Source organism: Notamacropus eugenii, chromosome 1 (genome assembly GCF_028372415.1).
Source record: "Notamacropus eugenii isolate mMacEug1 chromosome 1, mMacEug1.pri_v2, whole genome shotgun sequence".
Taxonomy (NCBI): domain Eukaryota; kingdom Metazoa; phylum Chordata; class Mammalia; order Diprotodontia; family Macropodidae; genus Notamacropus; species Notamacropus eugenii.
This window is the reverse complement of record NC_092872.1, coordinates 238,177,674-238,202,245: the sequence shown is the minus strand read 5'-3', so window position 1 is coordinate 238,202,245 and position 24,572 is coordinate 238,177,674. Positions and strand designations below refer to the sequence as shown.

Genomic DNA, 24,572 nt, shown 5'->3' with positions numbered 1-24,572 from the left:
AAACTTACATTATTTATCATGGGTTATTTTTTGTCTTTTTTTTTATTCTGAACTTAAATACAAAAAAAGGGAATATTTTTGAATACAAGAAACATATAAGAAACTGGAAATTTCCATTTCATACTGCTTGCTTTTTTAAAGAAAATGTATAAATTTCAATATTACTTTCACCTACTCTGCTTATCTATGCTTTCTTCTGAACTTCCTTCAGCTCACACTGAATTAAAAAAATTTATTTTACTCTTACTTTAAATACCTAAAAAGAACATCTTTGTACATAACAGAAAACAAAATTAGGATTATATATGAAAACATGAATCTCCATTTTACAACACTTGTTTTTTTTAAGGGTATAATAAATTCAACACGTTACATTCAAAACTACCTGCTGGTGTGTGCTTTCTTCTGAACTTTCTTGTCTTCTCTTCTGTGCATTTTAAAAAATGTTTCAATGACCCTCTTTTCTTGGCCTCACTATTACTAATCTTAATCTCTCTCCCTCTAAGACCCCTCACATTTAGCTGAGATAAAGTAGGGGGACCTTATAACTCATACTCAAGCAAAATTATTGCACATGTCCAAAAATGTGTATCTCTGAACTTTTGGCACCCATCTGCTATCAGGCAGTGTGTAAAATGCTTCATTATTGATCTTCTGAAAATACAGGTGATCACTGCAATGATCTAAATTACTGTCAAAGTTGTTTTTCTCCTGGTTCTCTGCTCACTTCATTATGTCAAGTGATGCTACCCAGGATTCTCTAAAATCATCTCTTAGATCATTTCCTACAGCATAAAAATAGTGCATTATATTCTAGTACCATGATTTATTCAGCCATTCCCTAACTGTCAAAGAGGTCATCTAAGGTACCCCCTTATATATTCTAGTTCTCTTTTTTTCTCTTTTAATCTGATGTTCAGGATCTTGAAATGTGTTTTGTTTGTGACTATACCCTCTTCCTGGTATTTCTCTTAATACCCATTCCCTCTTGTTTTCCTGTTGAATTTGATATATTGCTACTCATGTTCCTTTAACCATTTCAGATCAGAATGAGGTTCATCTGATGCCAGTTCCCACAGCCCTCTTCTCCCTTCTTTCACACATGGCAGTTATGAAAAACTGCAAGTTCTACTTCCTTCTTCCTCCTTCCTGCATTAGTACATTTCTCTTACCTTCTCATTTCTTCTCCCTCAGAATACCTCAGAAAACCCTCAGAACAGAACCAAGCTACCAGGGTCTCTGGTTTTCTTATTTATCTCTTGAAATACTCTTTAAAGACGTTCAGGCTCTGAACAGATGCTTGTTTTCTCTCTTCCCATTAGAATGCTAAAACTACATTATCATACAGCTCCTTCCAATCACTCAAATAAATTTACCTTTATGGGTTTCTCTAGACTTTGTGCGTGCACTTCAAAGTTCTTAGTTTTGCTCTTTTCATCAAAAATGCCTGAAAGTCTTCCACGCCATTAAAGATCTATTTTTTTCCCCTATAGGATTGAATTTAGTTTGCAAGGTAAGTTATTCCAGCCTATAAGCCTGTATCTTTTGCCTTTTGGAAAACTGTGTTCAAAGAGTTCTTCTCATTTTTAGTAGAAGCTGCTAGGTCTTGGTGATCCTGAGTATGGTTCCTTGGGTATTTGAACTACTTCTTTCTAGATGCATTTAATAGTTTTCTTCTTTGATGTGAGAATGCTGGATTTTGTCTATGACATTGATAGGAAAATCATTTGGTGTTTCCTTCGGGAAATGATCATTAAACATTTAAAAAGAATTTTTTTTAGTGATATATCTTTATATAACCAAAATTTCTCCTAATATTTCTCTTCTCCCCTCCTGGAGAGTCATTCTATATAACAAATAATATTTTTTAAAGATCTTAGCTTCCAGGGATTTAAATATCATCTTTATGCTGATGATTCTAATGTCTACCTATCCAACCCTAATCTCTACTGAACTCCAAGCTCACATCTCCAAGTGCCTTTCAGATATATCAAACTGGTTGGCCAATGAAGATCTTAAATTCAACATGTCCAAAACTGAACTCACTATCTTTTCCCCTAAACCTTTTCTCCAAGATAACTTCCCCATTACTGTAGAGGGCACCACCATCCTCCCAGGCCCTCAGGCTCAACACCTAAGAGCTATCCTCAACTCCTCACTATCTCCCATCCCTCATATCCAATCTCTAGCCAAGATCTGTCCCTTTTTATCCTTTGCAACACCTCTGGAATATGTCCCATCCTCTCCTCTGGCACTGCCACCCACCCTAGTGCAGGACCTCCTTACCTCACACCGTGAGTACTGCAATAGTCTGCTGTGGATCTGCCTGCCTCAAGTATCTACCTACTCCAATCCATCCTCCATTCTGCCACTAAAGTGATTTTCCTAAACCTAAGGTATAACTATGTCACCTTAATAGTATTTATCTATTCAATAAACTCCAGTGACTTCCTATTACCACAAAGATTAAATACAAAATCCTGTTTGGTGTTCCAAGTCCCCTCCTACTTTTCCAGTCTTTTTACACCTTATACCCTACAAGTGACATTGGCTCCTTGCTGTTGCACAAACAAGACATTTCATCTCTATGCTCCTGGCATTTTCTCTGGACCTCCCCTGTGCTTGGAATGCTTTCCTTCCTCATCTCTACCTACTGCCTTTCCTGGTTTCCTTTAAGCCCCAACTAAAATCTCATTTTCTACAGGGAGCTTTTCCTAATCCCTCTTCGAGGGCTTTTTCAAGTTTGTGCCTGTAAGTTGCATAGCGCCGTTTAAGGTTCTGAAGCTGTTCATCTTCTTCCTTCTCCAGGATCTGCAAGAAGTTATGTAGCTCAGGAAGACTAAAGGCTTCCCACTCTCCGGTTTCACATTCACGTAGAACAAAGCTCAGTTTCTGTCCTTGACCCTGCTACCAAATGCAGATAAAGGGGGTGTTCTCAGTCTGAGAGCTTGCATGCATAAACTTGGTCTTCTGTGTGACAACACTTATAAAGTGCAAACTTGGTTGGGCTTTCAGACACTAGAAATTTCTTGAGCAAGGCCTCAATAACTTCCCGGACAGTGCTGATGCTGCTGATGGGAAGTGTATTCATGCAGCCACTATTATCAGGAAAATAGAGACCATTCCTTTCATTGCCTCACACCACCTTGGAAACACTAAAAATTTAGAGACTTCCAAAACTAGCACAAAAAGGGCTCAAAGATTAGAATAGTGCTTCCCTACTCTCAGGTGAACAGAGCCCAATTTTTCCATAAAGTTCAAAGTCAAGAAATAGGCTGAAAAAGTGATCAAACAAACAATAACAAAAAAGAATCTGACCATCAAAAACTACTATAGTGACAGGGAAATTCAAGACAAAAACTCAATGGAAGACAACAATGTGAAAAAACTACAGTTAAAGCCTCAAAGAAAAATGCTAACTGGACCCAAGCTCAACAAGAATTCCTGGAAAAGTTAAAGAAAGAGAAGAATGGTAGAGGGAAAATTGGGAAAAGAAATGAGAGTGGTGCAAGAAAACCATAAAAAGAGAGTTAATTAACAGTTTGGCAAAAGAGGCACAAAAAAAACTGAAGAAAGTAACAGAATTGGTCTAATCACGAGAGAGGCACAAAAATTCACTAAAGAAGTCCTTAAAAAGCAGAATTGTCCAAATGGAAAGAGAGGTACAAAAATTCATTGAAAAAAAGCAGAACTGGAAAATAGAAAAAGAGGTACAAAATGAAAGGAAGTAATTTCTTAAAAATTAGAATTGGGTTAGTGGAAGCTAATGACTCCATGAGACATTAAAAAACAATTAAAGTCAAAAGAATGAAAAATATAGAAGAAAATGTGAAATATTTCTTAGAAAAATAACTGACCTGGAAAATAAAATGAGGAAAAAGAATTTAAGAGTTATTGGACTGAATCCATGATCAAGAAAAAAAACAGCCTGTATCATATTTCAAGAAATTATTTCTTGTAAAGAGAAAATTACCCCAATATCCAGAGGACAGGTTAGAAACTGAAAGAATCCACCAATCACTTTCTGAAAGAGATTCAACAATGAAAACTCCCAGGAATATTATAGTCAAATTCCAGAGATCCCAAATCAAAGAGGAAATACTTTAAGCATCCAGAAAGAAACAATTCAAACATGTAGAACCACAGTCAGGATCATACAACATTTAGTGGCTTCCATATTAAAGGAAGGTTTAGAATATGCTATTCCAGAAGGCAAAAAAGCTAGGATTACAACCAAGAATAACCTAGCCAGAAAAACTGAGTATAATCCTTAAGGGAAAAAATGGGCCTTATTTCTCAAATATATAGAGAACTGGGTCAAATCTATAAGAATACAAGTCATTCCCCAAATGACAAATAGTCAAAGGATGGGACATGGAAATTTTCAGAAGAAATCAAAGCTATCTACAGTCATATGAAAAAATTCTCTAAATGGAGAAATATGCATTGAAACAATTCTGAGGTACCACATCACACCTATCAGATTGGATAACATGACGGAATGACATGTTGGAGAGTATGTAGGAAAACAGGAACACTAATGCACTGTTGGTGTTGTGAACTGATCGAACCATTTTAGAGAGCAATTTGGAACTATGCCCAAAGGGCTGTAAAACTGTGCATATCCTTTGACCCAGCAACATTAGTGCTAGATCTGTAGCAAAGGGAAAAGGTCCTATATGTACAAAAATGCTTATAGCAGCTCTTTTTGTGGTGAGAAAGAATTGGAAGGTAAGGGGAAGCCCATCAATTGCAGAATGGCTGAACAAGCTGTGGTAAATGTTTATGAAGAAATACTATTATGCTATAAGTAATGAGTAGGATGCTTTCAGTACAACCTGAAAAGATTTACATGAACTGATGCAGAGTGAAGTGAGCAGAACAGAGAGAATATTGTCCACAGTAATAGCAATATTATGTAATGATCACCTGTGAATGACTTAGCTACAATGATCCAAAACAATTCCAAAGGTCTTATGAAAAATGCCATCCATCTCCAGAGAAAGAACTGATGGAGTCTGAATACAAATCAAAGCATACTATTTTTCACTTTATTTTTCTTGGTTTGGGGAGGCATTGGTTTGTGTTTTCTTTTGTAACATGGCTAATATGGAAATATGTTTCACATGACTGCACATGTGTAGTCTATACTAAACTGCTTGCCTTCTCAGGGAAGGATGCAGGGAGGTGTAGCGTCAATGTGATATTTATAATGCCCACAGCAGCCATGAACATGCCCATGTAGTTCTGAATTCCAAGATACAACAGACTCTCCACATGGAAGACAAAACCAAAACATTTATCCAGATATCAGAAAGCCAAATCCATCATGGTAACAAAAAATCTATACACAATAACAATGCAGATTGCAATACCATCCCCAAGCCTTCCCTCTGTTAGGCTTCCCACAAACCAAGTACCTCAAACAAATCACAAACAAGCTCTCTCACTCATGATACACAACTGCCTGCTTTCTCTATCTCCCTCAGTTCTGACTGCTCTGACCAACTTCCACACAGTTCTGCTCTAACCTAGCCTCTTCCTGTTCCACACTTCCTGTTTCACCCCTTCCTGTTCCATGTGACTTAGACTCATGTGATTCAGGCTTCTATGTGACCCAAGCAGGTCACATGGATATATCAATGGATGAGAAAGATTTACCCTTAAGCAAAAATACATTAATCTATTATGCAGAAATACATTAACAATACAGGAGGGAGGCAGAGAACGTGTAATGCAAAATTGTTTTTTTAAAGAATGTTAACAATGTAAAAACAACATGTAATTGGAAAAAATATTCTTTTAAAAAAGAACTTTATCATTATTATGGCAATTAAAAAGAGTTTACATAGACCAAAGGCATGGATATGAGTTGATTATTTTGGAATGATCTCCAAAAAAGTGAAGGGGTAAAAAAGAAGGGAAAGTAGAAAGAGGAAAATTTTCTCACATAAAAGAAGATCTCAAAGAAAAGCTTATACAGTAGAAGGGAAAATGCAGAATGAGGGTGGCAGGTAATGTTTGAGCCTCACTCTCATCAGAATTTGTTCAAAGAAATCTAACTTATCCAGCAGGAAAACAGGAGGGGAAGGGGATAAAAGAAAAGGGGAGGTGAGTTATTAAAGGGAGAGTGGATTAAGGGAGGCAGTGGTTAGAAGCAAAATAGACTTTTGGACAGGGACATGGTAAAAAGACATTCAAAGAAACAGAAGACATCACACCTATCATATTGGCTAACATAACAAAACAGGAAGATGATAAATGTTGGAGAAGATGTGGGAGAGTTGGAACACTAAGTCACTGTTGGTGAAGCTGTGAGCTCATCCAACCATTCTGGAGAGCAATTTGGAGCTATGTCCAAAGGGCTACAAAAATGTACATACCCTCTGACTCAGCAATATTGCTTCGAGGACTATATCCCAAAGAGATCATAAAAATGGGAAAGGGCCCCACATGTCCCACAAAAATATTTACAGCAGCCCTCTCTGTGGTGGCCAAGAACTGGAAATCAAGGGGATGTGAACCAACTGGAGCATGGCTGAACAAGTTGTAGTATATGAATGTAACAGAATGCTATTGTGCAATAAGAAATGATGAACAGGAGGACTTCAGAGAGGCCTAGAAGGACTTATATGAACTGATGGTGAGTAAAAGGAGCAGAAACAGGAGAACTCTATACGCAGCAACAACAATAGTGTGCGAGGAATTTTTCTGGTATACTTAGTCCTTCACTGCAATAAGGACCTAAAAAATTCCCAATGGACTCTTCAGGCAAAATGCCTTCCACATCCAGCGAAAGAATTATGGAATTGGATCACAAAATGAAGCACACTATTTTCTCTTGTGTTATGTTTTGTTTTATGGTTTCCACCATTCATTTTAATTCTTCTATGCAACATGACTAAGGTGAAAATATATTTAATAAGAATGTATGTGTACAACCTACATAAGACTGCGCACTGTCTCAGGGAGGGAGGAGAGAGGGACGGGGAAAGGAGGGGGAAGGAGGGGGAAGGAGGGGGAAAATCTAAGATATATGGAAGTGATTGTAGAAAACAGAAAACAAAATAATTTTAAAAAAAGAAACAGAAGAAAGTAAGATGTAGGAAAATACACCGTAATCATAACTGTGAGTGTGAATGGGATGAGCTCACCCATAAAACAGAAGTGAATAGCAGAATGGATTAGAAACCAGATTCCAACAATATATTGTTCACAAGAAATACACTTGAGATAGAAAAACACACAATGAATATTCAAATAAAAGGCTGGAGCAGAATATAATAGGCTTCAGCTAACGTAAAAAAAAGCAGGGGTAGCAATCATGATCTCAGAAAGCAAAAGCAAAAATAGAAGTAACTAAAAGAGATAATCAAGAAACTATATTTTAAAAGGTACTATAGACAATACAATAGAATCAAAATTTTTTTGTAGCAAGTTTCTCTGATAAAGGCCAAATTTCTCGAAGAGATACTGAGTACAGAACTGAGTCAAATTCATAAAAATAAGAGCCACTTCTCCAAATGGTAAATGGTCAAAGGATATAAAGAGGCAGTTTTCAGAAGAGAGCAAAGCTAATTATAGTCATTATAAAGCACTATCAATTAGAAAAATACAAATTAAAACAACTCTGTGGTATCATCTCACACCAATCAGAAATGATAAATGCTGGAGGGTAGGAGGGAAAATAGATACACTAACGAACTGCTAGTGGAGTTGTGAACTGATCTAACCATTCTAGAAAACAATTTGGAACTATGTCCAAAAGGCTATAAAACTGTGCATATCCTCTGACCCTGCAGTACTAGGTCTGTATCACAGAGAGATCAAAGAAAAAGAAAAAGGAAAAGGCCTTATACATACAAAAATTATTTATAGTAGTTCTCACGGTGGCAAAGAATTAGAAAGAGAGGGGATGCTCATCAATTGGGGAATGGCTGAACAAGTTGTGGCATATGATTGTGAAGAGTACTACTGTACTGTGGGAAATGACATGGGTGGATGGTTTCAGAAAAACATGCCAAGACCAGTATGAAATGATGCAAACTGAAGTGAGAAGAATCGGTAGATTATTGTGCACAGTAACAACGTTTGTAATGATAATTAACTGTGAAAGATTTGGCTACTCTGATCAATACAACGATCCAAGATAATTCCAAAGGTCTCATGATGAAAAAAAAGGCTATCCACCTCCAGAAAGAAATTATGAACTCTGAGTGCAAATTGAAATACGATTTTCTCACTTTACTTTTCCTGCTTTTTTTGAAATATGGCTAATATGGAAATGTTTTGCATATTTCACATATATAATTGCTATCCTATTGCTTACCTTCTTAGTGGGAAAGGAAGGTTAAGGGTAGGATGAAAATTTCAAACTCAAAATTTAAAAAGAAAAGAATGCTAAAAATTGTAAGAAAATTTTAAAAATAATATTAATTTTTTTAAAAGAAAAAAAGTCCAAGAATATTTGCAATATATCATATTTGTGACCTCTCACCTCTTCAAGGGAATAGAGTGGAGGTGTATTCTCAACCTCTTCTTTGGAATCAGACTTATTCTTTGTAATTTTCTAACACTCACTTTTGATTGTTTTGTGAATGTTCCTGCCATTTACACTGTTACGGTCATTTATGTATATTTTTTTTTAACTCTGCTTACTTTACTTTACTATACTCTCTGTATTCATCATATATATTCTTTGTTTCTCCCAGAACAGAAAAATTCCATTACATTCCTATATCACAATTTGTTTGGCTAGTCTCCAGTAGATGGGTATCTGATCAGTAGATTCTGTCTTTACTTTGCTCTCTAGTTCTAATAGATTTGGGCAGTTTTCATTTGTGACTTCTTGAAATATAATGGCCAAGTCTTTTTAAAATTTTAATCATGGTATTCAGGGAATTCAGTGATTGTTAAACTATTTCTCTCTGACCTCCTTTCCTGGTCAGCTGGTTTTTTATCAGATAGCTTACATTTTCTCTTCTTTTTTTCCATTTTCTCTTCTTTTTTTCAATCTTTTTGTCCTAATATTTCTTGCCTGTTAACTGGCTAGGTTTTTCACTTTCTTTTCCAAGCTACTGATTCTCCTGCCCACTTTTTCCTCTAGAGAGTTATTTTCTATACCTTGCTTCAATTCCGTTTTTTTCCTACTAAATTTCTGCTTATCATTGTTACAAAGTTTACTCTATCCATCCACACTGGATTTGGTGGCATCTCTAGATCTGCAAAAATGTTCCATACTGATCAATGTCTTCTTTTGTTTATAAATTTCTCCAGCCTTATTCCTGAATTGGCACTTCGTGTCAAGGTCCGGTTCCTTCCTATGTTGTGCTTCAGGGTGGAGTGGTAGTCCCTACTGGGTCTCATTCTTATCTTCCTGGGCTTTTGTCCTAACTCTACTTTCTGGAGTTAGGTCTATCTGGATTTTGGAGGTCAAGAGTGCTAAATCTTCAGGGCCCTCTTCAGGGTCTTAGAACAAAGTGACAGGGACCTCAGAGCCCCTGGCAGTTCATGTAGTCATGGTCTGACCACTGCTGTGCTATACTGCTATTAGTTTCCCATCACTCAGACTTTCTCAGAGGAGCCCTCTGTACCAGCTGCATCTGGACACAGAGTCCTGAAAGCTCAATGTATTTCTGGTCAGCCCCTAGCCATGCTAGGCTGTCTTTTTTGGCAGCCTCCTTTTCTACTCTCCATAGGCTTCCAGAAGAATTGCTGTTAAGTTCTGAGCTAAAAGAAGTCATTAACTTTAGAATCTCTTTGGTTTCCCTGAATGTTATTCAGTCTGGTGTGACTTTCAAGTTTGTTTGTTTTTTCTAGAGTAAGTATATGCGAGCTAGGAGGTCTGACCCCATTTAGGCTGCCAGCTTGGCTAGAAGTCCCACTGCAGGTTATTATCAATGTATATCTATATGAATTGACTAATACAAATATCTTGCTGGTTCTTCCTCAGGTCTTGTCCTCCTTACCTCTATCAATTGGAAAATTTATAATTTGATACGCCAACCCCAAATTAACTGCCATTTTCCCCAGTAAGAATACTACACTATGTCAAAGCAAAGCCCATATAATTCTCAAAACCTGCCAGCTACACACAGCTTCCTTTATCAAACCACAACAGAGATATAATTTTGTGCAATTTTGAAATGAATATGGCAATATCCCCAAATTTTGTTGTTGATATTTAGTCATTTTAGTTGTATCCAACTCTTCATGACCCCTTTTGGGGTTTTCTTGGTAAAGATAATGGATTGGTTTGTCTTTTCCTGCCGCTCACTTTATAGATGAAGAAGCTAAGGCAAACAGGGTTAAGTGACTTGTCCAGGGTCACACAGTTACGAAGTGTCTGAGGCCAGATTTGAACTCAGGTCTTTCTGACATCAGGTTTTTTAGTGCTGGTGCTCTATCTACTGCACTACCTAGCTGTCCCCCATGTCCCTGGATAATGATCTAATAAAAATCTAGTAATAGGTAAGAATGGCAATTATATATGCAGTGATACGAAACACCTTTCTGGTTATTTTCATCCATGTGGCAATTTTTAAAAGGGGGGAAATTTTTAAAATCTTAAATAAAAATTCCTCTTTACTATGATGTCCAAAATAGTATATGTTATCCTAGGATATGATCCTAATGAAGAGAAAATGTGACAATTTCTAATAATATTCCTTTTCTATGTACTTTTCTTCCTCCTTTTCTTTCAAGATTTCTGTCTTTCTATTTTTCTACTTTATTTTCATTTCCATACTTTTTTTTTCTCAGGTCAGCTGAGTGCCACTTGCTACTAATCTCTACCCTCACTCCCTTCCCCTTATGCTCCGCACCTAGGAAACAAGTGTTTATATTTATCTGCCCTGCCCTCCACACCCTGCCTCCAAGCAGAAGGTAAGTTCCTTGAGTACTGGAACTGTTTGTGTTGTAGCTTTGCATCCACAGTGCCTAGCACTGTGCTTGAAAACACAGTGGACATTCAAAAAAGGTTTACTGGGACTGATGTGATTAGCACCTAGAGTGGCATCAACAGCTGAAAGGGTTGCTCACATGGGATATAAGGGCACTGCTGGCATAGGTGTATAATGACTGCTTTATATTCTGTTAGACTGGCATCCCTCCAATTCTACTTCTCTCAGTGAAAAAGGTACCTACTAGAAATATATTTAGGACATAAAAATTCACTAACCACAGTGAATAATTCATCTGGGGTCTATATAGCTACATGACCTCTCAGAGCAAGAGCTAAAATACAAGGTCAAGCTTCCAACCAAGTATCAGTCTTTAAACATATTCCCAGGTCTAAAAGAAACACTCAAACCTATAGAAAAAAACCTTTTCTTCAAATAGTTGGATTTTGACTGGTCTAATCTAAAAGAGAGTGAGAGAGAGAAAGCTCCTGGTCTGGTGGGCCTTGGAGGGGGGAGGGGAGGTGGAAGATGGCTTTTCAGCTCCTTAAGGAAGTAGAGTAAAAAAAGAGATTATGGGAAGTTATAAAGTTTTCTTTTAAGGAACAAAAGTATTTGATTAAAAAAAAAAGGGACTGGGGCAGAGCCAAGATGGCGGAGTAGAAAGACACAAAAATGCAGGCTCTGCCCATACAGCCCATAAAATATCTGTAGAAAGGGACTCTCAACAAATTTTGGAGCAGCAGAAGTGGAGAACAACTGAGAGAAGGAGATTTCCAGCCCAGGGTGACCTGAAAGGCCCATGGGAAACGTCTGTTGTCTGTTGCACCAGATGCGGAGTGCCCAGCCTTGGCCGCGAGGCTCTTGAACAGCCCTTGGAGGCAGAATCTCCAGTCGAGGAATCCCCAGTTCCAACAGCAGCAGGTTCTCAGATCCCTCCTCAACCCACAGGTGCCAAAGGTCAGTGAGGGGTTTTTTCAGCTGGCCAGGAAGGGAGAAGGGCCTTCCCATAGCTCCGGCCTCAGGCAGCAGCCCGCAAGGGCCACATCAGGCAGGCGGCAGCAGTTCTCACAGCAGCCCACGACCATTGTTGGATCATAAAAACCCCTGGGGGCACTGAGGAGCTGAGTCTTACCTCAGCCCTGTGTAGAGGCCTGAAGGAGCTGGTCTTTGTCTTGCAATGAATGGCAGCTCTGCCCCCACAGCTTAACTGAATACCACTCCCCTAGTGCTGGCTTGTCGGAACTGGAGGCCAGCTGGCTGTGGAGAGGAAACTCTGCTAAGATTCTGGGCACAAAAATCTTTTCCTGCTCCCGGATCAGTGTACACATTTGATTGTGCCACCCTGGAGGAACTGAGATTTTTACAGATTCCCAGAGTATACCCTACTCTTGACAAATGACCCAAAAGTCAAGTAACTGGTTGGGAAAATGCCCCAAAAAGGGAAAAAAAATAAGACCATAGAAGGTTACTTTCTTGGTGAATAGATCTCCTCCCATCCTTTCAGATGAGGAAGAACAATGCTTATCATCAGGGAAAGACATAAAAGTCAAGGCTTCTGTATCCCACACATCCAAAATAAATATTCAATGGTCTCAGGTCATGGAAGAGCTCAAAAAGGATTTTGAAAATCAAGTAAGAGAGGCAGAGGAAAAACTGGGAAGAGAAATGAGAGAGATGCAAGAAAAGCATGAAAAGCAGGTCAACACCTTGCTAGAGGAGACCCAAAAAATGATGAAGAAAATAACACCTTGAAAAATAGGCTAACTCAATTGGCAAAAGAGGTTCAAAAAGCCAATGAGGAGAAGAATGCTTTCAAAACCAGAATTAGCCAAATGGAAAAGGAGGTTCAAAAGCTCACTGAAGAAAATAGTTCTTTCAAAATTAGAATGGAACAGATGGAGGCTAATGACTTTACGAGAAACCAAGAAATCACAAAACAAAACCAAAAGAATGAAAAAATGGAAGATAAAGTGAAATATCTCATTGGAAAAACAACTGAGCTGGAAAATAGATCCAGGAGAGACAATTTAAAAATTATGGGACTACCTGAAAGCTATGATCAAACAAAGAACCTAGACATCATCTTTTATGAAATTATCAAGGAAAACTGCCCTGAGATTCTAGAACCAGAGGTTAAAATAAACATTGAAAGAATCCACCAATCACCTCCTGAAAGAGATCCAAAAAGAGAAACTCCTAGGAACATTGTGGCCAAATTCCAGAATTCCCTGGTCAAGGAGAAAATATAGCAAGCAGCTAGAAAGAAACAATTCAAGTATTGTGGAAATACAATCAGGATAACACAAGATCTAGCAGCTTCTACATTAAGGGATCGAAGGGCATGGAATAGGATATTCCAGAAGTCAAAGGAACTAGGACTAAAACCAAGACTCACCTACCCAGCAAAACTGAGTATGATACTTCAGGGAAAAAAAATGGTCTTTCAATGAAATAGAGGACTTTCAAGCATTCTTGATGAAAAGACCAGAGCTGAAAAGAAAATATGACTTTCAAACACAAGAATGAAGAGAAGTATGAAAAGGTGAACAGCAAAGAGAAGTCATAAGGGACCTACTAAAGTTGAACTGTTTACATTCCTACATGGAAAGACAATATTTGTAACTCTTGAAACTTTTTTCAGTATCTGGGTAGTGGGTGGGATCACACACACACACACACACACACACACACACAGCACAGGGTGAATTGAATAGGATGGAATCATATCTTAAAAAAATGAAATTAAGGGGTGAGAGAAATATATTGGGAGGAGAAAGGGAGAAATGGAATGGGGCAAATTATCTGTCATGAAAGAGGCAAATAAAAGACTTCTGTGGAGGGAAAAAGAGGGAAGGTGAGAGAAAAAACATGAAGCTTATTCTCATCACATTCAACTAAAGGAAGGAATAAAATGCACACTCATTTTGGTATGAAAACCTATCTTACAATACAAGAAAGTGGGGGAGAAGGGGATAAGCAGGGTTGGGGCGATGATGGAAGGGAGGGCAGTGGGAGGAGGAAGCAATCTAAAGTCAACACTCTTGGGGAGGCACAGGATCAAAAGAGAGAATAGAAGCAATGGGGGGCAGGATAGGATGGAGGGAAATATAGTTAGTATTACACAACACGAATATTATAGAAGCCATTTGCAAAACTACACAGATATGGCCTATATTGAATTGCTTGCCTTCCCAAAGGGAATGGGTGGGGAGGGAGAGATGAAGAGAAGTTGGAACTCAAAGTTTTAGGAACAAATGTTGAGTATTGTTCTTGCAACTAGGAAATAAGAAATATAGGTAATGGGGTATAGAAAGTTATCTTGCCCTACAGGACAAAAGAGAAGATGGGGATAAGGGAAGGGAAGGATGTTAGAAGAGAGGGCAGATTGGTGATGGGGCAATTAGAATGTTTGGCATTTTGGGGTGGGGGGAGGGGAGAAAATTTGAAACTCAAAATTTTGTGGAAATGAACATTGAAAACAAATAAATTTAAAAAATAAAAAAAAAGATTCACATTGAAGAACAAAAAAATAAATAAAAATTTTAAAAAAGGACTAAAATGTTTATCATTAGCAATTATAAATCCAGGTTTGATATGATTCAAATTAAAATCTGTCCTGAAGGAATACAGAACAGCTTCTGAGAATACTCTTCCTATCAGAATTAAGCAGAAAAGACATTATTATTTGGCATTTATGATTGTAAAGTGCTTAACATAAGGATGGGTATATATTAGATGCAACATTACACAATTTTTAAATTTGGAGTTTGTTATATATAGATTGGAGTTTTAAAAAGATGTGTGGAAATTTGATAACTTGAAACTTATATTTTGTTATAAGCAGTGAAAATGCTAATATCTGCTATATAATGGTAGAGTTAACTTCTTTGCTTTAAGCTAGAAGGGGATTCCAGTGCAGATAGTTATAGTTCAGATGTGGAGGAACTGGATATTCTGAGTAATGGGATTGAGAGACTTGGAAAGATAAAAAGTTTGAAGACATGTAAGTCAGGTAAGAAGATTTGAGTAGTTCTGGATGAGTCAGTTTCAGATGGTTTTAGTAAGTAGTGAGGGTGTGAGAAAGTATTTTAAGAAGACAGAAAAATAATGTAACTGGATTTGAGGATTAATAGCTCAATCAAATTTGAGATGACTCTATGCTCATGTGGGTGGTAAGGAGATGAATTACTGTGCAAGGTGATGTGGAAATGCATTCAGCTGAATGGGTAATGGCGTATTTTAAGTTTTAAGGAAACTTAAAGAAGTTTCAATTTTTAAATAAATCTAAATGTTGTTATATTGGAAATTGCATTTTTAAATTAATGATGAATTGGTTTAAAAAAGGTGTTATGAATTCTGTGTAAGAGTTTCTGTGTTGTAGAATTCATACTGAGAAAATGAGAATCCTTGAAAAAAAATTCACATATATTTTTATATATGGGTGTGATTTTCCAAGCCTGTTCCATCTAAGGATGTATTAAGCAAGTTAAAAAGTTTATTTCTGCTGTTAAGATGGAAGTTGTAACAAAAATTGTTTTTGCTATGAATCAAGCATTTACAAAAGTATGTTTGTAAAAGGAAGCTTATGGGCAAATGTGAAAAGGCCTTGGTTTTTAGATCTTTTGTAATTTTCGCCAATTAGGTACATGGGGGTTCTGTGACAAATTGTAAACTATTCTTAGAACAGGAAAATATTTGTTGTATGAAGAAGTGTTTTGTAAAATCTTTTGTATGATTTCTGAAAGGCCTACCTATCAAATTTATATTTCTAAGTTAATTTGGTATAACTTGAGGTTTTATGAGGAGCTGAAAGGTAAGGGACAAGATAAGGGAGACCAGGAATTTTACAGCTCCAGGAAGCCCTATGATAAATTTTAAGACAGTCTCCTGGCCCCATCCCTCCTTCCTTTTGAAGTCCAGTCATTACAGAAGGACTTTTAAAGATCTAATGTGAACTGGAGATGCTTAGAGAAGAGATATCAACTATTTCCTATTACTGAACAAGAGGAGTGCACCAGCCCCACCCAGGGACCCCTATAGACTTGAAAAGGCCAAGGGGTATGGCTCCTCACTTTGTTAGAATTGTAATCTTCTATGTAAAGTGTAAACTGTTTGACTATGCAGTTCCTAAACAAAGAATTTGTATTGATGATAAATAATCTCTGGTGAATGGTTTTTAGGACAAATTTAAGATGTGAATCCTAGTAAAATTTTTGATTAGTGAAACCTGCCATCTAATGTACAAGCCTCAGGAGACAATTGTGTCCTTAGCCTGGGATGGGAATCTTCTGGCTCAGTTTCCCCATTGTGTTCCTTTGAAAAGGAATGTTTTCCTACTTGACTATTTCTAAGTCTGACCATAAAGTGGAGATGATATCTAATTAACTCCTTGCTTTTCATCTACATGGCATGTTTGTATAATCAAAGGAGATAATTTAAAACGTAAGCACAACGCAAGTAGTGGAATCTTGCTGTTTTCAATTAATTGGGTAAATAGGTACTCTGGTATGGTCCTGTGAAAGATAAAATCCTTGAAACAGAACTTTCATTCTGAATGTAATGGGAATAATTAGATAAAGCAAAGGAAACCGAAGTATAAATGTGATGTTGTATTCACTGTTCCATAGAACAAGACTGGGATTAAAGTTGACTGTAATTGTATGGAACTGTTGAGGTTTAGGGGTACTTGAGACCCCAAAATAATAATTTGCTGGCTCCTGCTCAAATGAATTCAACTCAAGCCTTCTTTCAGCTAAAGAAGGTCAAAGTTTGTTATCTTACCTACAGAGGGACTCTGGGGAAGGAGTCCAGGGTGCCCCAGGTGGTCTGGGGGTTCCAGGAATGGTCTTGATGGGTGTGGCCAGTAACCTGGTAAATTGGACTAATAGGGCAAAGTGATAGGGAAAAGTTTATGAGCCTCTAGAGGGCCAGTTCACATGGGACAAGGTGAGGTTTTTGAGGGTCCTTTTAGACAAATGGGACTAAAACTCTTTTGGGGTAATGGACAAAGCTCCCAAAATGGAACAGGATCTTTACATGTTTCAAAGACCAATTGAGTAAAAACAATTGACTGAATCAAGTTACTGAGACTAAATCGGAGACACTGTAAGTTTGGGGAAAAGAATTTCATTCTAAGTTTCTTAGAGGCAGGTAAGCTCTGGTAATATTTTGCATTGATGGAAAAGTTAAATGTTTCTGTTTTGATATGAATTCATTTCATGAACATAAGTTGACGTTAGTGCTTGAACTTATATGTATAGGTCATTCTTTTAGGTTGGGCAGGGTTAAAAAGAGACAGAGCAGTTTGGGAAATAGGTGTTATTAGAGCAATAACTTATGGTTTTAATGGAAAAATTGATTTTATGATTGTTATTTAATTAGGAACTGGAAGAGTATAGAAAGGCATGTAAGCTGCTTAAGACTTGCTTCAAAGGATGTTCCTTAGCCAATGTGAAATTATAGTCATATATGAAACTGATTATTAGAGCTTGCTATTTTAAGGTTTTATGGGACTATTGACTGACTGTTCTTCTGAGTCTACCTCTAGGTGTGGATAGCAAGAAAGACTGTCTGAACCATTGATCCATGATGCCAGTGAGCCTGTGAGATGCTGGTATGAACTGCAAAAAGGTGATCTCATGGGAAGGTTGGGAAAGTGGCTGTTCAGCCTGGGCTGAGGTAGGATTCTCCTGATTCAATTTTCCCACTGATACCTGGAAGACTTTAAGCTTGGCTGAATGCCAGTTGACAATCTACTCCTGCCTGGAACTGACATGAAGTTAGGGAGATGTTGTTTTCCTGAAATGTCCCTACTCTCAGTGGCAATTTCCTATAATCAAAAGTTTTGTAAGCACAATACCAGATCTATTAAATAATAGATTGGTGGTAGGGGAATATCTGAGGTTAAGTCTAAAATTAAGCTATTAGGTTTAGGATTTCAGACTTAACAACAAGTTAGGGTTCTTTAATTCTTAGAAACAGTATGGAGACAATCAGGTCAAGGGCTTGTGAAGTTAGCATAAACAGTTATTATTTTGTCTCAGTTGGTTAATGTTAAAAGAGGAATGGTTTGTGGTCTATATTGTAAATGCTTTAAAAGAAGCATCACATGATCGGAAGTTGGAATTGTTTTATGATGAGATATGTACTGCGTTAAAAATGATTATTTATTGTATTTATGTAAGTACTGGAGCCTGTTATTGACTCCTTAGTGAAATCTCATCCTCCTGATGGGGAAAATGAATAGTGAATTAATGTAAAATGTAAAAGTTGGGTTCTAACGTGAATTTCTTAAACATGACAATTGGCCAAAGTTCCAATTTGATTTTGTAACAGTGATAAGTGTACAAAGCTTAAGAATGGTAATCTAAAATTGTATCAAGGTTCGTTTTGTAGGAGAGTGGACATCTGGATTTCTACAAGAAGACAAAGGAAAGAAGATGCTGAGATGATATGCTGAAGACGGTTTGAAGGAGCATCCACACCAGAAAACTGCATCAGATGACATTTCTCTGCAGACTGCTGTATGAGATAGAACTTCTAAATGGACAATTCATTAATTTGCCTTTTCCTTTTGAATCTCTGTATCTGTACTTATGAATGGAGATTGCCCCCTTATAATTTGTCAGTGCACTGGTCAACTTTGCTCCCTTCCCATATTCATATAAAGGGGAGAAAGATGGGGGGAAAAATTCATAGAGGAGGTATGGATTAAATTTAGGTGTGGAAAGAGAAATTTTTATAAAGAAAAAAGGGGGGATTTTGTGGGAGGCAAGAAAGTGCATTTCTAGGTGATAAGGGTTGTGATCTAGCATGGACAGGTTAGAGGTCAGAAATTAATGCGCAGGTTCAAGGAGCTGTGTGAGGAAGGGCCTATCAAAGAGGAGAACATGGAGTCACATGGCCAACAAACAGTATCATGGGAGATCCAAAGTTCAGAAAACAGTATAAGAAGCCCCATCTTTCTGTTGTGTTGTAGTCTTCCTGTAACCTTACTAGGGAGGCTACTCCTCCATTCAGGGGGAATGGAAGTAAAGATTAATAAAGTCTTTCCTGATTTCACTACAGGCATTGTTCTTTGTTTAAGGTGAGTATGTTGGGGGCTTGTTAGATGGGCTCACTTATAACAGTTGTGAAAGAGGCTGCAAAATAAATCTGTGACCAGAAATTTATGTTATTGGATTTTATTTGTTTGGATTAAGGGTAGTTGTTCTAGGTAAAAATTAAAGAGTAAAAAATGATTCTTTCAACTTGCTAAAATCTATCTTATTCTTTACAGCAAAAGCATATATATGAACTAGAAGTTTGCAAATATTGAATTGAGAATTATCAAGCTGTTATGAATTCTAGGTAAAGAGCTCAAAAAAAGCAGTTTTACCCAGCCTTAACTGAATGAAGCACAACATACAGGGTCTATTTTATCTCTGGAGACTACAAATGAAATGCATAATGCAAACAAAGTCAGCTTGTGATTATTTTTAAGAAAATTGTCTTGATATGGAAAACTAATAAAGGGGGAAAAAACCAGACAAGGTCCAAAACCAACCAACATTACAGAGTTTGGCCTTTTATATAACCAAATTTTAAACCTTCACCTTCTTCAACTCAAGACCAAAGTTCAGTTCTATAACACCAAGTTATGAGGGTGGGAAAAAGAGAAAATGAAATTATAAAGGAATAAATGAAACTATTTTGAGTCTATTTTCAAAACCCTCTTTACCCACCACTGGATGGGGTAGGGCAGGGGAAGGTAGGGAGGGAGGGAGATTAGTTACTCAAAAGTGAAAACTATTATGCTACATTTACATCTGAACTGGAACATCAATAAAAGGACAGTCCTGAAATGAAGGCATCCCAACCTCCTTAGACAAATCCAATTCTTTGGACAGTTCTCCTTAGTATCTTATCTAGTATGTCACTTACCTAGCATGTCACACATAGCTACCTGTATCTAGACACCTGAGTCTTTTGAGGAAGAAGAAAAGATTTTACTGAGAAAGTTATATTTGATTCTCCTAGAACAGAATGAATTCGGTGAAAGGTAATGGAAAGATTTCTGGATAAGATAACAGACAAATTCTGGTAGACACAAGAAAATTACTTCAGAGAAAGTGTACTTTGCATCATATGAACTAAATTTCTCAACTTTAAAACACTGCTCATACTCCAGATATAACCAAAATGTTTAATAATGTATGTATATTTAAAATTTACTTCATTAGTAAATTAGTGAATCACAGTTTAGTGATTCAAAGTTCAGATACTACAGAGGAGTGAATCAATTAATACTGTTCTCCCTTATACTATGGCTCTCTGAAAAGAGAGTATACTCAAAGACCATCCTTCCCCTAACACATTTAGATTACTTACTTGATAAAATCTTCTTTACACTGTTGCAGTAGTTCACATGCACACTGGATCTCTTGATCACTGAGAAGTACCAGAGTTCCAACAGTTAGATGAAGCTTTGCTGGATTCTGGAAAAGGCAACTGCTGACCCCACGATCCTATTGCCAAAGGAAGGAAAGGAAAAAGCCTTATCAATATGGAAATTGAATGGTATTATGAGAAAATGGGTTGCACTCGAGAAATTTACCAAATGACACCTAGGCTAAAAGAAAAATATATCATGCCAATTTTCCACCCCCTTTCTTTTATTAACTATGCATAATAAGACTACTAGTCTCTACTACTACTACTAAAAGAGCAAAGTACAATGGGTGTAAGCAGTCTGTAACACAGGCCAAACCAGAAACTATGAAGAAGAAATGAAATAAAGGATATTATCAAAGAAATACAAGACTGAAAAAAAATGGACCAGTTATGTGGCAAAAACAAGGGATAAGCAGTGGACAATTTCATTGGTATACCCATGATGTCAGGAGAAAAGTGAAGAAGGTCACTAACACATTAGGTGGACTCCCTCTGTTGAACCTATGGGAATAGGAAGGAAGGAAGGAATTATGCTTCAATTTGTACTCTGAATCCATTAGCTCTCTATGTGAAGGTGGATAATATACCAAATGTAGCTTCTAAAAATCTTTTGCTCTTAACCAATTTTGGCGATCCAGGAATACCTTTAATACCTATTAGGTGAATTATCCATTGTACCTAAAAAAGAACAGAATCATCTATACTTACGGCTACCACTCTCCTGATACCAATTAAGGACACCTTACCATGGAATTTCAGACTTACTATTAAATCTGATTGCCTTTTTTGTCTTCATCCTGGTTTACTTCTCTTCTGTTGGACAGTCCCATTTTTCCTGGAAACTCTAATCCCTTGGCTTCTTGTTCTCTTCCAGCTCTCCTCTTAACACTCTTTCTCAGGCTCCTTTACTACATCATCATTCATCTTCTGCCCCCTTAGGGTAAATGTCTACTAAGACACTGTCCTGGGCTTTCTTTTCTCTATGCTCCACATGGCTCTCCCTTGTGACCTCATGTACAAATATTATCTCTACATAAAGCCCTGTCTAGTCCTAATCTCTCTTATAAATTGTGATCTCACAATGTCAACTGGTAGATATCTTCTCCTGGGTATCTTGTGATTGTCTCAAATTCACCATCTTGACACCAAAAGCTTCCCTACTTCTGTTCAGAGCAGCACCATCTTCCCACTCTCCCAAACTTCTAAACTTGGGATGATCCCTGATTCTTTTCTCTATCTCATTCCCTACATCCAGTAGGTTGTCACAGTATCTCTTACATCTGTCCCCTTCTCTACAGTCACTCACAGAGCCATTACTCTCCATCAAGCCTTTATTACCTCGTCTGAACTATGTAATAAAGGCCTCTTAAATGGTCTCCCTGTTTTCAGTCTCTCTTCCACAATACGTTCTCCATAAAACTGTCAAAGACTCTTTCTAAGTAACAGGTTTGACAATGTCACTCTCTGTTAAAAACTTTCAATAGCTACCCCTCATAGAATAAAATAAAAACAATTAAAGTATGATATTTAAGACCCTCCACAATTGAGCTTCCACCTACCTTTCCAGACTTATTTTACACATTTCACACTGCCCAAATTGTCAGCCATTCACCAAACTCAGCACTCTAATCTCCCACTTCTATGCAGTAACATAAGTTTCTCCCCTCCCCAGAATGCACTTTCTCAGATCGGAAATATAAGAAGGGGCTAGGTTGTGAAAAGCTTTAAATGTTAAACAGAAGATTTGGTCAGGAGGTAATAAGGAGTCGCTGGAGTTTACTGTGACTTGAGAAGGAGGAAGGATTGAGGGGCTGGGGCTGACCTAGTCAGACTTTAGGAAAATCACTTTGGAAGTTGAGTGGAGGATGGACCAATGAAAAGGCAACTGAAATAAAAAATCCAGGTGAGAGGTAAATGAGGGCCTGCTCTTCACCTCTAGTCATCACTAGTCTCATTCCTACTCACAGGCTGTGAAAAAATCCTGGAAAAAATTACAAGTCTATTGTGTGGATTTGCAACAAATCTGTTATCTAAACTGATGCACAGCACAGATTTTATTCTTCCTGAATGACTATCACAGCCTCTTCAACAGCGATAACCAAACCTCCTATCTCTTTAGATCTCCCAGACCCCTCCCTTGTCCCCTCCCAGACTGTATCTCATATTTTACTGAGGAAGAGGAAAAGAGAGGCCATCTGTTTCAGGTTTCCTTTTCTCCCTTTACTCCACACCTCAAAAATCTGTCCTATTTATTCTCCATTCTCTCCTCCTTTGAATTGTTCTCTGATGAAGAAAGGGACTTCCTCCTTACCAGAGCTAACCCTATCACTTGGGCTCCAAATCCCAACACTTCCCATCTTCTATTATTTTTCTCCTCTTTCATCTTTAATGTCTCCTTATCCACTGGCTGCTTTCCACTCGATCACCCTTTCCTATAAACATGGACAAGTCTTCATTTGACTTTGTCATTCTTGAAAGCCGTAATTCTTTCTTTTTCCTTTCACAGCCAAACTCCTAGAAAGGATTGTCTGCATTTCCTGTCTCCACTTCATTTCTCATTCACTTCCCAAACCCCTGCATCAAGCTTTCACACCAATGAAACTGCTCTCTCAAGGTTACTAACAACATCTTAATTGTTTGATCCAATGACTTTTGCTCAGTTCTCATTCTACTTGATTTCTGTGCAGCTTTTTATATTGTTCACTACCTCTCTCCTTCTGAATATTCTCTGTACTCCCTTCACTTTTGTGATACTACTCTCTTGATTTTCTTTCTGCCTGGCCACTCCTCATCTCCTTTGCTGGGCTTTCTTCCTTCTACTGTTCACTGAGTAGACTTCCCCAAGGATCTGTCCTTTGGCCTCTTCTCTCTATGTACCTTCTCCCTTGGTGATGACTCACTAGCTCCTACTGGTTCAATTATCATCTTTATGCTGATGATTCTCCAATCTATTGTTAACTGCTAGCTACTGTCCATCTCTATCTGGATGTCCCACAGGCATTTCAAACTCATTATGTCCAAATCCATTCATCAGCATAACTGGAGATGACCCAGGATGCAATAGGAGACCTTGGTCCCTTTAGGTAAAGGTCTATTCAGGAACTCACTTAGGGGGAGATAACGCCCACTCAGTGAATAGGCCTCTTTAAGAAGTAGCCAGGGTATGGCCCCTTTAGTGAATATCCTGATGACTATCTGGTCACTGGATTCAGATGGCTCAGGAGGAGAAGTGAGCTGGTGCCCTTGCACAGCCTTTCCTCACTCAAAACAAAGTCAAGCACAAGTCATGTCATCATTTCTCTGATGGCATGGTCTTCTTTGGCAAGGAAGGATGAACACAACATTTGCACCACCATCTTTTCAGTTACCCAGGTACACAATTTTAAATTCTAGTTAAATTAAATTTTGTCAATTCCACTTTCACAAATATGTCACATCTCTCCACAATACCCTATTTCAAATCCTCATTATCTCTAAGAATATACTAATTTTGGTATCCCTGTCTTCAGTCTTTCCCTTTGCAAAACTATCCTCTACACAGATGCTAAACTGATATTCCTAAAACACAATCCTGAACACATCACTTCTCTACACAAAAATCTTTAGTGGCTCCCTACTGGCCCTGAATAAAATATAAATTCCTTGGCCTAGCCATCTTATTTGAATCTATCTTTCTAGTCTAATTTCATAATATTACTCTTCATATATCTTATATTCTATTCAAACTGGCCTGCTAGCTATTTTCACTTTGTGACATTCCATCACCTGCATTCATGACTCTGAATAATGGTTCCTGTCATATCTTTAATGAAATCTTTCATCTCTACTACACAGAATTATCAATTCCTTTGAAGTATCTCACAAAGACTTAACATGGAAGGTGAAAGTCAATGCAAGGATCGAGGAGACCCACATTGAGATCAAGGACCATCCTCAAAAGTGAAGCAGGAGAGTCAAAGAAAACCCTGGCACACAGTCCCAACTTAGGAACTAAAGCTGGAGACAGGAAGAAATCAGAGAAATCACCAACAAGTATCAAAAATTACTTCAATTTGGAACTATGCCCAAACGACTATAAAACTGTGCAAACCCTTTGATCCAGCAATACTACTACTAGATCTATATCCCAAAGAGATCATAAAAAAGGGAAAAGGACCTACATGTGCAAAAATATTTATAGCAGCTCTTTTTGTAGAGGCAAAGAATTAGAAATTGAGGGGAGGCCCATCAATTGGAGAA

General features: G+C 37.7%; 1 protein-coding gene across 3 annotated transcripts in view; it reads right to left on the bottom strand.

Annotated features, from left to right (window-relative positions):
* The window catches only part of ASCC1 (activating signal cointegrator 1 complex subunit 1), a 161,437-nt gene that overhangs the window by 47,041 nt on the left and 89,824 nt on the right, over window positions 1-24,572 (bottom strand). For all 3 annotated transcript variants that reach the window (XM_072628232.1, XM_072628233.1, XM_072628230.1), the window contains exon 6: window positions 20,271-20,407. In XM_072628232.1, the coding sequence (XP_072484333.1) occupies window positions 20,271-20,407 (137 nt within the window). The remainder of the gene's footprint in view (window positions 1-20,270; window positions 20,408-24,572) is intronic.